This window comes from Corvus brachyrhynchos, unplaced genomic scaffold (genome assembly GCF_000691975.1).
Source record: "Corvus brachyrhynchos isolate BGI_N302 unplaced genomic scaffold, ASM69197v1 scaffold5, whole genome shotgun sequence".
In the NCBI taxonomy this organism is placed as follows: domain Eukaryota; kingdom Metazoa; phylum Chordata; class Aves; order Passeriformes; family Corvidae; genus Corvus; species Corvus brachyrhynchos.
In genome coordinates, this window is record NW_008238321.1 from 4,602,794 (window position 1) to 4,615,089 (window position 12,296).

General features: G+C 49.8%; 1 protein-coding gene across 6 annotated transcripts in view; it reads right to left on the bottom strand.

The window, feature by feature from the left end:
* USP31 (ubiquitin specific peptidase 31) overlaps positions 1 to 2,193 on the bottom strand; it is a 21,133-nt gene extending 18,940 nt beyond the window's left edge. For 4 of the 6 annotated variants that reach the window (XR_001861969.1, XR_001861968.1, XR_001861971.1 and 1 more), the window contains exons 1-3: positions 2,043 to 2,192; positions 936 to 1,073; positions 380 to 468 (exon numbers count right to left, since the gene is read on the bottom strand). Coding sequence is in view for 2 of the 6 variants with exons in the window: in XM_017733965.1 (XP_017589454.1) it covers positions 380 to 468; positions 936 to 1,052 (206 nt within the window). In the remaining 4 variants the exon portion in view is untranslated. Of the gene's footprint in view, positions 1 to 379; positions 469 to 935; positions 1,074 to 2,042 lie in introns of all 6 variants that reach the window. The other 2 variants (XR_001861972.1, XM_008633398.2) reach the window with 1 other exon arrangement.
* Between the last annotated feature and the right edge of the window lie 10,103 nt (positions 2,194 to 12,296).

Here is a 12,296-nt window from a genome sequence, read left to right on the forward strand (position 1 = left end):
AAAGCCCTGAAGGGACAGTGATAACTTCAGCTCGGAATTCCCAAGTGCCAGATGACAAGCACTCTGCACACACTGAGGATCCCTAACTCCCAGGCACCTCCAGATCCTGCCAAGGGCTCTTCCCTCTGATAGTCAGGGTGAGCCCCATAGCACTGGGCTTTCTTGAACCTTTGCTCATGAAGCACTGACTCACTTTCAGGATGCACAAGAACAGGCGCAGTGGTACATACTGCAGATTTACACAGAATATACCAAATCTGAAGCAGTGAAATTCTCTCTTTCCTGTAGAGAATGACACCAGTCCCAACTGTACTGGGAGCTAGTGTCAATTTGGAGTTATACTGGGGTCACCCATACATTCAACAAATGTACAAAATACCTGTACTGGGCTTGAAAGAGTTCCTGCACAAAAGTGCTACTGATGGGAAAGGCTGGGCCCTCAAGCAGCACATCATCCTCCAGCGGCGGCTGAAAGAGAGGAACAAACCCTTGAGGCACACTGAGGTGTGGGGGGATGCACCAAGCAGGTGGCTCCAGAATGCCAGTTGAATTTGCACCCTCCTTAGCCAAAACAACCAGAAAAATGCCACAAGCATTTTTAACTACCAAGCAGACTCTGCTCCAAGGGAAGGTGAGGTGGGTATGGCAACCCAGGGAAGGGCATGGGGCTCACACCTGACAAGGCCCAGCAGCCCCCTGGTAACATCTCCTGGGTATTGCAGGGCCACTCAAACACAACTGTGTCAGGGAGCACTTGCCAGGGATTAGTGGAACAGCTGGTTACATTTCCAGGGCAGAAACAAACAGTATTTTAACCCAAGCTTTTGTTCCATCTGAACTATTGAAGTTGAGAAGCCAATGGGGAGAACTACTTTAAAAGGAAAGCCTGTGTGCAAAGTTAGACTCCCACATCGTCTCCTAGCAGAATCCCTTACCTTGAGTGGAGGCACGCCACTGGAATTCACCACGTTGTTCAGATCCTCGTGGACTCTGTCGAGGAGCCAAAGCAGGAACTCCTGGGCATCGTGCTGGGCGTTCCCACGGTACTGCATCGCGTTCTTGGACACGATGTTCTGCAGAGAGGAGAGGCAGTGCAGCAACAGCTGATACAGACCCGAAGCCGTGCCATCACACCTACCCCTGCCCCACAGCATCTGACACTGCTGCCCACATGAAATCTTCTGTTCAAGCTGAAGCAAAACAAGAATTTTGTCTCCTAATGCCCACACACTCTGTCTAGTTCATTGCAGCTTTGGTGAGGTCACACATTTCCCAAAACATTGATGCAGGTGCTCAATGATAATCGAGGTCTACAATTCCAGGACTCAGCCAGGATCAGGACACCTAAATCACCGATGCCTTTAGAGTCTGTGATCATCATGCAGGTAGCAAAATTACTTCCCATCAGCACCCTCTCAAGTACAGGCCACCATGGAATTTTTTTCCACTGGGTATCAAGAATCCACTATGCAGAACTGGCTCATCCCAAACACTATCTTCTATCACCAGCCAGGGAGGTGCAGCTTTCCCTGCACACAAGGAACCACAGTGTCCCAGAGTAACCAATGCTGGAGCAGCACAGCATGGGATGGGTGCTGCTGGACTGGTGGATTCTGAACCAGGGGGACTTGGCCACAGCTGCAACAGGGACAGCTGGCACTGCTGTGGATACACACTGAGAGCCTGGAGAACCACCTAATTTACTCTTGAATTTCTGGAAACACCGTCTCAGGACACCAGCACAACCAAGGGATTAGTTCAGACCTGTTTTTCTTCTAGACACGAACGGGAAGGGCTTGAAGCTCATCAGCAGCCAAAATCTAGTCTTTGCAGGTTTATCCTTGCCCTGCAGCTTTGGAGACACCTTTCATAATGCAGAAGTTTGCTATGACCCCTCCAATCAGGCCACAAGCACCCTTTCCTCAGGACATCTCCTCCTTGAAAAGCCGCCACAAGCCCACACAGGATTTAGTAAGGAATGCCATTACCCACCAACATCAGAAAACACTTTCTCTGCTCCAGAACTCTGATTCCACTTTTACCTCCAAAACCCGTCCCAAATGGCCAGCCAGTTCTCCTTACTGCTCGCTGGGCAACACAGCACAGGTTCTGAAGAATGGTAGCCAGGCACCAGCACCTGCATTCGGCTGGAATTGCCTCTGGAGTAGCATGCCAGGGTGGGCTGACCTCAGCAGCTGAGCCCGGGTTCCTTCCTGAAAGCAGACAACACCACTGCTACGGAAAAGCCAGCACATTCTGCTGCTCCAAGGAGGCACCAGCTGCAGCCAGGAGAGCCAGCCTGCTCCTACCAAACATGGGACAGCTGCTCCCACACACCCACTCCAGTAATTCTGTCCCCAAAGTCAATACCAAGCTTCTCTCTAAGAACTAGGCTCACAGCAAAGCTCACATCAGTCACTCGGCATCTCCCCAGCCTTCCTGTGCTTCAGGCTCCCAGGAAGGGAATCCTGCCCAGCATGTGCCCCGTTACAGCGCGGCACCTACATCCCCTGGCACACCTGTGGAGAGAAAAACTGTTCACACAGGACTCAGACCTATTGAGCAGGATCCCCAAGAGGGACAGTTGCACGAGCAGAGGCCAGACAGTACCTGCAGGCAGGAATGGCTGGGAAGGCTGCAGAGCCCAGGCCCAGCAGGCTGCACATGCGCCTCATGCCAGAGCTCCTCCACTCCCCTGATCAGACTTTGCAACAGATTTGAGAAATGAGGTTGGGTTGCTCGCTTTATCCCTCTGAAAATGGGGTCACCGGGGAGGGGGCTGGTGATGAAAGAGGCAGGAAAGGACTGATAAACATATACTCTCTATGCTCTATAATCTGTCCACCTGTCTCAAGGCAGCAAAAAAATGGAAAACAGAAATAATCTGCTCTCATTACATATGTGCAGCCCTTCTGACAGCAGATTTACTGCCCTTGCTGTGCAGGAACCAGCAGCCTCCCACATAAAATATGTGCACACAGCCTGAACCATGGGAGTGGTCCCCAGCCAACACTCTCTGTGCCACACTGGTGTGACCCCAGCACCTCTGCTTGGTGCCCAGTGTAACCTCAGCTTGGGATACTGCTGCAAACCTTTTTATGGGGGAGAGAAATCTGAAGCACTTGAAGATTAATGGAGACCAAACAGCCTTCTCTGCTCCTAGTTTCCATTAAGCAAAGCAAGATCCACTGGCAGAAATAAAATGATAAAACATAATCAAAATAATGAATCCAAGAAAGTCTCTTCAGGTACCAGCCTGATACCTCTTGCCCTTCTTCAGAAGAAAGCTCAGCTGAATGCACCCAGACAATGATGCAGGTAAGAATGTAAGGCATACATGTGAAGACTTGCTTTGCAAACATTAACTTAGTTCAAAAAAACCTACACTGAAAATTAAATTTAGCCCTTAAATTACTGTGTCAAGTTTCAAACTGAAAATCAATCACTAACACATGAAGCAGAGATTGCAGTCCAGTCTTAGGTGGCTACCTCACTACATCTCTCCAGAACTGTTACCCATGCTCCTATAGTAACACACTTGAGTTTTAACAGCTGTACCCATCCTTCCCAACCCACTGTGCCCAGCTCAGCACCAAGGCGATGATGTCCCTTACTCTCACTGAGAGAGGAAGGCTCCAACAGCACTGCAGGTCACAACAAAGCCAAGCTCATTCTTCTCAGTGAGTTGACCACAGAGAGCCAAGGGAAAGAACTGCTGAAACACCCGCCACATCCCCAGCAGTGTGTGGTCCCTCTGCATCAAGATACCAACAGGTGTGATGGGAGCAGGCCCGCACTCCCATCAGCCAGAGCCAGCAGCCTTATCTGGTGTCCTTTGTCCCAGTGAGCTCAGCCAACAGGCACTGTCACTGCACTTCAAGGGCCCGTCTAGACAGAGCTGATGATAAAAGGCTCTTGGCATTGCTGCAAGGAAGCATATCCAGTATTTCAAGTGAAAAGGGGATAGAAACATAAGTACTTTGGGAACCCAGGCTAGTATTTCTTATTGCCTCTTCCCCAGCACATCACTCCAGTCCAGATCCTCCCCGGCTTTTACTGATGTGTGTCCCTGGAGATGCAGTGTCCCACAGGCAGCAGCCAATTGTCTGTACCAATCCCAAGCACAGCGAACCCATGGATGCACAGCAGTCATGTGCCTTCCTCTGTATCTTTGTCACTGCTTGTCTCAGAAGCATCTCCATAATTGCTCTGGTTTTCTCAACACTCTTGCAGCCTGAGTGGACTAAGGATAAAGAGCTGCCTGTGGAGACACATCACAAGATGTTGGAAGTGATTCAGGAAGCACTACAAAATATCAGATGCAACTTCCTCACAAGAGACTCCGCTAAACAAACACTCCAGCAACAGCAGTGTGTTCCCAGCATCACGCACGCTTCCTGCCAGCGCTGCTACAAGTGGGTCCATTACTGCTTAAACCTCTGCGGCTGCTCCTCCAGGGAATGCTGTGTGCCCTCCTCCCAACCCGCTCCAGGGGGCTGCGGCAGCAACCCCAGACATGCCGGGTGTGGAGGGGAACAATGGACACAGAACAGGCAGTGCTGAGGGACATGATTAGATCTGAAAGAGATAGAGGTGCCGACTCAAATAAACAATTTAACAACTGAGACAAATACCAGGAAACCTAAAGTGCAGCCCCCCCAGCCTGATGTGGGTCAGCACCAAACACAGCCCCACACACCTCCCTATCCCCATGCCAACTCCCTGCTGGGCTCAGGGCAGTGGGCAGAACAGCATGGGGGGATCCCCACAGCCCTCAGCCATAGACAGGGCTGTACAGAAGCTGGAGGTCCCCACAACCCTGTGCTGTGGATGGGGGACTGCAGCCTCTCAGCAGCCAGACTGGCCATTCCTGAACAGCTCCAGGAACATTTGACAGGCAAAGCAGACAAATGAGCAAGAACCTCATCACTGAGCACTGGCCACCCAGCACCTCTCCACATTTACTTTCCAAGTCTGCCCTTCCAGCCCACCAGAGGGTTTCTTGCCTTTGCCATAACCCTAAACTTTCACTCCTCTTTGTTCATCACTTAAGAGAAGACAACACCTCATTTTGCTGGTCCTGCAGTAATTCAACAGCAACTGTAACTGGATGCAGATACAGAGTTATGAAGCAAATGCTTTAAAAACGCATGAAAAACACCACATTTACCAACCCCCAAGAGCTGTTAATCCTCTGCCCCTAATCTGGTTCTCCTGTAAGTATAGTTGGCACATCTGACCAGCCTCTGTCCAGCATTGCAGGGTATTAAGAAAGACTCCAGAACGATTCCAGTGCAGCTGTTTGAGCTGTGAAGCACCAGGAGTGGGAATGGACTCTGACGCTGCCTCCCAGCACCTTCCACAATGCACAGCACCTCCAGCCCTTTCCTCAGCTCAGCCCTTGCAAGCTTGGCACGAGGTGGATGGATCCTCCATTCCACCAGATGTCTGTGGTACACAGACACCCTGAATGAAATGGCTCCATCCAAAGACGTAGGGGGGAAAATCAAAATTTCCTATCAGTCCCACTCACGTACCCCTATTGCAAGCACCCTGCAACCATACCAGTGCCTGCCTGTCCATAAAGCAGATTTACAGCAAAGATACATTATCACTTTTATCAGGCCACTGAAAGTTTAATAATAATTCATCTACTGCTCTAAAGAGATGCAATAAATAGATCAAAAAAGGGCTGAACTACTGGCCTCTTCTTTGCTGCTATTATTGTTCCAGATCACAAAGACAACTAGAGGAAAAATGCCAGTCTGCTATTTTCCAGTGTGGCCCTGGTAGGAAGCAGCTGTGGAAGGATTTTGCACATGAACAGACAAAGTCAGCTCATTAGAGACCTGACCCAATGACACACGTGCACAGGAGAGAAAGGCTATTCTTTATCTTCTGTTGAACAGTGAGTTATGCTCAACCACACTATTCCTCTTTTTTAAACCACAACCACAGGTTTGCATTTGGGTAAGCTCTACAGCAGACAACCACTTACCTGAATCACTCTGCTCATACACAGAGAGCACTTTCCTCCCCTCTGGAGATGTTCTTTTTTGGGGAGACCAGTACCCAGCCAGCAGCGTGGTTCAGGCCCCAGGGCTCAGGAAGGGAGCTCCTCCAGTCCAGGGGCAGAAGAGATCACTGTGGACTCAGCCTTACCACAGGCACCAAACAGGGAAGTGAGCTTCGATGGCAGGAGGTCTACCACAGCAGCCAGGGCAGGACAAAATACTCCTCCCTTGCCCTGTGGGCATCCAGAGGCACCAGGCCTCAGGAGGCAGCACCCCATGGGACATGGCAGCTCTGTGGGCAGCCCGTGCCCCTACACAGTCCTGCCCTCTGCAATGCAGAGGGGAATAAGCACAGCCACTTATGAGAATACTTCAGGAAGCAAAGCCAAGAGGAGCACTACAGGGAGCAGCACACCAGCACCAGAGGGATTCTCCACCACATTTAACAAGCCCAAACAAGAAGCATCAGCCCACCAGCCCCTGCCTAACACCTGTCTCATGCCAGCAGCTACTCTCACCCTTCCTGGCTGAAGCCTGTTAATCCTCATTAACCACCTTCCTTCAATGCATAAGGAGAGAGTGAAGTTTGTCCAGATGATGCTGTCCAGGGCTGCTGTGTGTGCGCACGGACATGGAGGTGGGCTGTGGGTGCTGCATTCCCCAGCTGGCACACTCCTTTCCAGGCCTTTCCCAGGGGTGCAGGTCTTGCCTGCCAAAGGCACTGCCAGGAGTCGGTTGCTGGCTGCTGGGAGAATTCACCCTTATAAAGAGCAGAAATCCCGTATTATTCAGCAGGGACTTGTTTTCCTGCTACACTGGTAGAGCAACTGGTGGGATTCAAAGGAATAAGGGATTGAGGAGCAGGAGAACACCACGAATGTGAAGCAGTTCGGTAAAGAACTATCAGTAAATGCTGACACGGAGGATGGATGTGAAGGCTGGGCTCAGCAGCCCAAGGAGTGCTCCAGCTGCACACCTATGCCTCTCCTGCTCTCTCCAGGCTTTGCTTCAGGTCCCAAGTTGGACACAGAAACTGAGATGAGGGGATCCCATCATTACCACTCTGAGAAGCCTCTCCTTGCACTTTATAACAAACATTCACTTCACTGACAATCATATGCAAACAAGTTCATTAAGCAGTGCTTTGCTCAAATGGCAGCAAGAATGGGTTCACTCCAATCAAGTGTGGCCATGTACAAAGCACAGAGCAACACAGATCCAATTAAGCTGCCTGGGAACACACATCCCCCTCACCGCTTCCATGGGCTGCCAGGCACGACACAGTTCTCATACTTTCACCATGTGTCATTTTGCACAGGCAGCATGGAAATAAGAACCTGGAAGCTCAGAAGACAGAAAGCACATTTTGGCAATGATGTACAATGCCCTTCCAGCCTCACAGAGGGTCCTGCCAACCCCCAGGGCCACCTGGCAGTGCTGTTCCACACTGGGATCTCTTCTCCTGCCTCACCCGACCCTCTGCTCCAGAGGGGAGCACCCACACCACACTTCTGCTGCCCCCTCCAACAGAACCCCCTCAGCAAACCACATCCAACCTCCAGACTCTGCCTCTCAGCCTTGGCTCCCCAGCCTTGTGCTGCACTCACTCAGATCAAAGTTTGAAGCATAACACAGAAATCCCCAGAAAAGCATTTGGATTTCATAGGTAAGTCAGACCACTGCCTTAAGGCAGCCAGATCTGCTGCAGGAAACCCTTCCCAGGGGGTTTAGAGATGTGTGTAGAAAGCGAGTAAAGCAATTGTAAGGAAAAATATGCAAGAAAATAAGCAAAACAAAACAAACCACACATACAGTAATGGACTTACATCTCATTGATAATTAACATTAAAAAAAAAAGGGTGTAACGTGGCAAGACTGCTAGACCTTTGTGATCCCAGTGAACCGCATTTCCATGTCAAGAACCATCATCAAAATTATGTAGAAAATTTGTAACTTGCTTTTTGTTTCAAGGAAAGTGTGTCAACTCCAATTCCCAGAGCAGCCCTAGGACAAGCTTCCTCAGTAGGATGCCACCACTGGAAGCACCTGGACTGAACTGCAACAAGCACTTCAAGATCCCCTATCACCTAACCCACTCAAAGCCTCTTTAGATCAACACAGAAGCTGAAGCACCAGGAACCAAAAGCCAAGGGACCAGAAGGGAAGGGTGAAGAGTCCCACATTTCTTCTTTCATGTCCCTTTCTTCCATCCCTCTGTTCAGAGGGAGGACAGTTTGCTCTCTGTGGAAATATTTTAGGAATAAGCAGTGGACCATATCCAGAATAAAATAACTTATCCTGTGCTAGGCAGAGAGCAAGATAATTAAATACAATCCAGGAGATCACATTTCACACATCACTGGCCCCATTAGCAATGCACAAGGGCTCTGGTGGGCAGAAGGGCCCAGGGCTGACATTTCTGTGAGCAGGACCAAAGGCTCCTGACACCCACGCTGGCCCAGCAGCCCCCGCTGAGAACTGCTCTCACTGCAGCTTCAACAGGAGGCAAAGATCTGAGCATGTCAACACTTTCCAGGAGCTCCTTCGTAACTCAGGAGTTAGTGATTAACTCCCAAAGAAGTGCCCAACACAGCTGGCAGATTGCTTGTCCCAAAGTGAGATATTTGCACCAAATGCATTCCCAAAACACCTTGAAACAAATCTTACACCAAACATAAGTTTAAAAATAAATAAGAAAGGAAGCAGCACTTTTAACCTGGCACAATAATCTCTGCTCTGCCAACAAGGATTCATTCTGAGTTCAGATCCAATTCTGACAATCCAACCCAACTGAGTTATGGTGTCTGTGCTGTATTTGCTGAATATGCTGCAGGTCACAGCCAAGGCCATCTTCTTGTAGGACAAAAAATGCAATCCCAGTTCTGGCATGCAAAGGGTCTTGTTAAACATTGACATGCTTCAGTGTACAACTGCCTTAGAGCCCCAAAGAAAGTCTCAAAACAGAAAGAGCCTCATCATTCACAGAAGACCCAAACTCCACAGAAGGCAAAGGCAGAGGATTTGCATAAGAATGTAATTTTTCAAGCCAAATTAGTTTAAATCAAAATCCTTCTTGCTGACGACCCCCACCATCACCTCCGAGTGTTGCAGACCGATTCCCAATACAAAGGGCACTCTGTCCTCCCTGTCTGACACTCCCAGGAACTTTGCAGGCAGCACGGGACAGCTCCCTGGAAAAAAACAAGCCCAAAGCCCTGCTTATACAATAGATGTTTGTCACCATTGTCACACCATCACAAAGGGGAAAGAGGAAGCACAAGCTGAAATATTGGCCCCCTGTTATGAAAGCAGCAGCTTTGTTTGGGCAGGAAAACAAAACCCACAAAAAAAAGAGAAGGATTGTTAAAGCGAACAGCAAAGGAGCACAGGACCAATGGGAAAGTCATCCACAGCAGAGAAATCCAGGAACTACCAGCTCTGCCATGGTGCTCCTGTTCCATTCCCAGGAAGGGCTGCCCAGGCTCCCAACCCAGAAACCAAACCTTTCTGCTTCCACCTCTCAGTCCAGTCCTTAGGGACCTTTTCCTACTACCTCAGCCTTCTACACCCCCACTTTCCCCTGCTCTGCCAGCACTCCCAACCTCCCCTCTCTGTGCACAAGGCTCTCCCCCTCATCCTGCAACTACAAAATGAACCATTTAACACAAACCAGTTGTTTGAACTGCATTTTCCTTGGCTTCAGCATCTACATGATTCAGAGACCCATGAGATGGGTTATTTCCTGAAGACCAACTTAAAAAGTGAGAAAGCACTACCAAGGAAAACCAGCTGAGGGTAAAGAACATTCCAAAAATCACCCCTTCAAAGGCCCCTGTCCACAAGGACTCCAAAACACACTCCCTTGAAAATAATTTCCTCTCTTCCAAGACAGAAACCTACAGATATAAGACTGGGCAAGAAAATAAGTATTATCCTTTATCCTAAAATACATTTAGCACCTACAGAAAAGTATTTAGGAATTAGGAAGTGCCTTTGCCCAGTTGTATTTGGTGCCAAAAGAGGAAAAATAGCAAAAAAACCCAACACATGGATTTCAAAGCATGCTGGATAAAGAGCCATTTGCCTATCAAATAAATATTACTGTCAGTGGCTACTACTGTTGGAGGGAAAGCCCAAAATTACTCTGTGAAAACACTGTACACCCTTACAAACAATTACATCAAGGCAAATTGGGAATGTTCCACCCTCTAAGCAGAACAAGCTGGGGGGATGTTTTCCTTGTTTTGGAGAGAAGCAGCAGTTTCCAGAATGAAAATGCCGATCTTTGCCTTTCTCCAATCTAAGCCTGTTGTTTACATTTGCAAATGAACTGTGCAAATCTGCTGCTGAGAAAAAGTTTAATTAAGAACTGAATTTAATAGCTGGTTCAGGAGACTTAACTGTCTTTAGAAACATTAATTTCATATTAGAAGTAATTGACCCCTATAAGGGAGCAGCACTTGACATAATGACACGGTCCTGCAGCAGGGCCCAGGCTGCTGGCACCGTGCAGTGCTAAACTGGATCAACTGGGACCAGATTCCCTCCAGCAAGAGGGTTTTAAAACCCCCAGGGACCTGGCAGGTAGGAGATGGATGGGCTCCAGCTCCATCCACAAGCAGAACAGCACTCTCTTACCATCAGTGATGTCTGCAAACAGCAAAGTTCTGCTATCAACACCTGCGGAACCCGGCCTTAATTCAATCCCTGGCCCTGATGCTCTTTCTCCTGCCGTCACTCGTATCCCAGCCCTGCTCCCACAGCCTGTGTGAACAGCGGAGCCTGGCCTAGAAAGAGGGCTGCTCTCCATTCTATCAGTTCCACTGGCAGAAGACAATTCTGCTTTTACAACCTTTTTTCCTCTATTACTCAAGAGAAATCCACAATTTCTTCTCCTGCCACACCACCTCAGGAACAGTGACAGGTGCAGGTGAGTGCCCCATGGTGCCACCAAGACCAGACTCACCGAGAGATCGGCTTTCCAAGCACTCCCCCATAAAAACCTCTCTCAAAAACACCAGAGCCACATGTGGTCCTTGTGGCAGGCATCCTGAGAGAAGGCAGGTGCCTTCACTCAAAGGCAAACAGTCAGGGTCTGCAGGGAATGCCCCAGCATGGCTGTGGGACAGGTGGGGGCAGCTGCCTCAAAAGGCATAGGAGAGGCAAAGGGAAGAGGTGCTGGCCATACATCCATCCAAACGACTGAGGGTGCCAAAGGCCACTGCCACCTCAGAGGACCCTCTAGGACACCCCACCATCCAGCAGACACCAAGGGAGAGCCGACTCTGGGACCCAGTCTCTACCTGCTGTGTACCCCAGCTGAACTGCATGCAGAGAGCCCAAGACTGTGTCAATTATGTTCTTGCTGTGTTTTCATGCATTTAAACATCTCTGCAACTCACTCTGCAAGAAAAATTCCCCTAAAATTTTCCTTAAGTGCCTCTAAGTTCATGATGTGGAAGCTACCACCCACCCTCTCATTCTCTTGCACAGCCAGAGAGTCTTATGTGCCAGGAATAATACTTCTCCCTATTCCAAGAGGCAAGGTTGGCCTGGAGCACTTTTAAAACAGTTGTGTCCGATCTCATCCAAAGCCATGGCAGGGTGTCTTTAAGCCACAGCGCAAGGACCAACCCTCTGCTACAACAGCTCCTGGGGCAGGGCACGGCGCCGTCGGACGGAACCGCAGCCCAAGGGCTGCGGCAGGAGAACATCACGGTGCTAAACACGAGCGAGTCCAAGCAAGAGAGTACAAGCAAGTACTCCTGAAGCACACTCCCCAAATCAGGCCGGACTCACACGTTCCTGGTTAGACTACAAGGCACAGCTCTCAACAGCCTTCTTCCATGTACGCTCACAACTCCCAAACAACAATTAGTTGCAACTTCCCTAATGGCAGCACGGTAGAAGAATGAAACAGTAAAATGGATATTTTCACCCATAAACACCATCCAGAGCCATCAGCCAGCGTCAAACACCGTGAGCAAAGAGCACAGTGGTAGCACCTGTCCCATTCCCAGGGCGCTGCCGTGGGTGCCCAGCGCTGTCACCTGACCAGGGTCTGCTGCTCTAGGAGGATGCTGGGAGCAGGAACAGCACTCCACCGCTACTGGCACGCAGCTGGCAAGGCCAGATGGTTCTTCCCACCGCGTGGGTGCTCGGACCAGCGGCAAGGCACGCAGCATAGCTGCTAACCGGAGCAACCTGCGGTGCCCGTGCGATGGGGACACGTTGTGTCACACCTGGACCTGTTGTGAGCCACGGCAGCACCAGCTGAGCCCG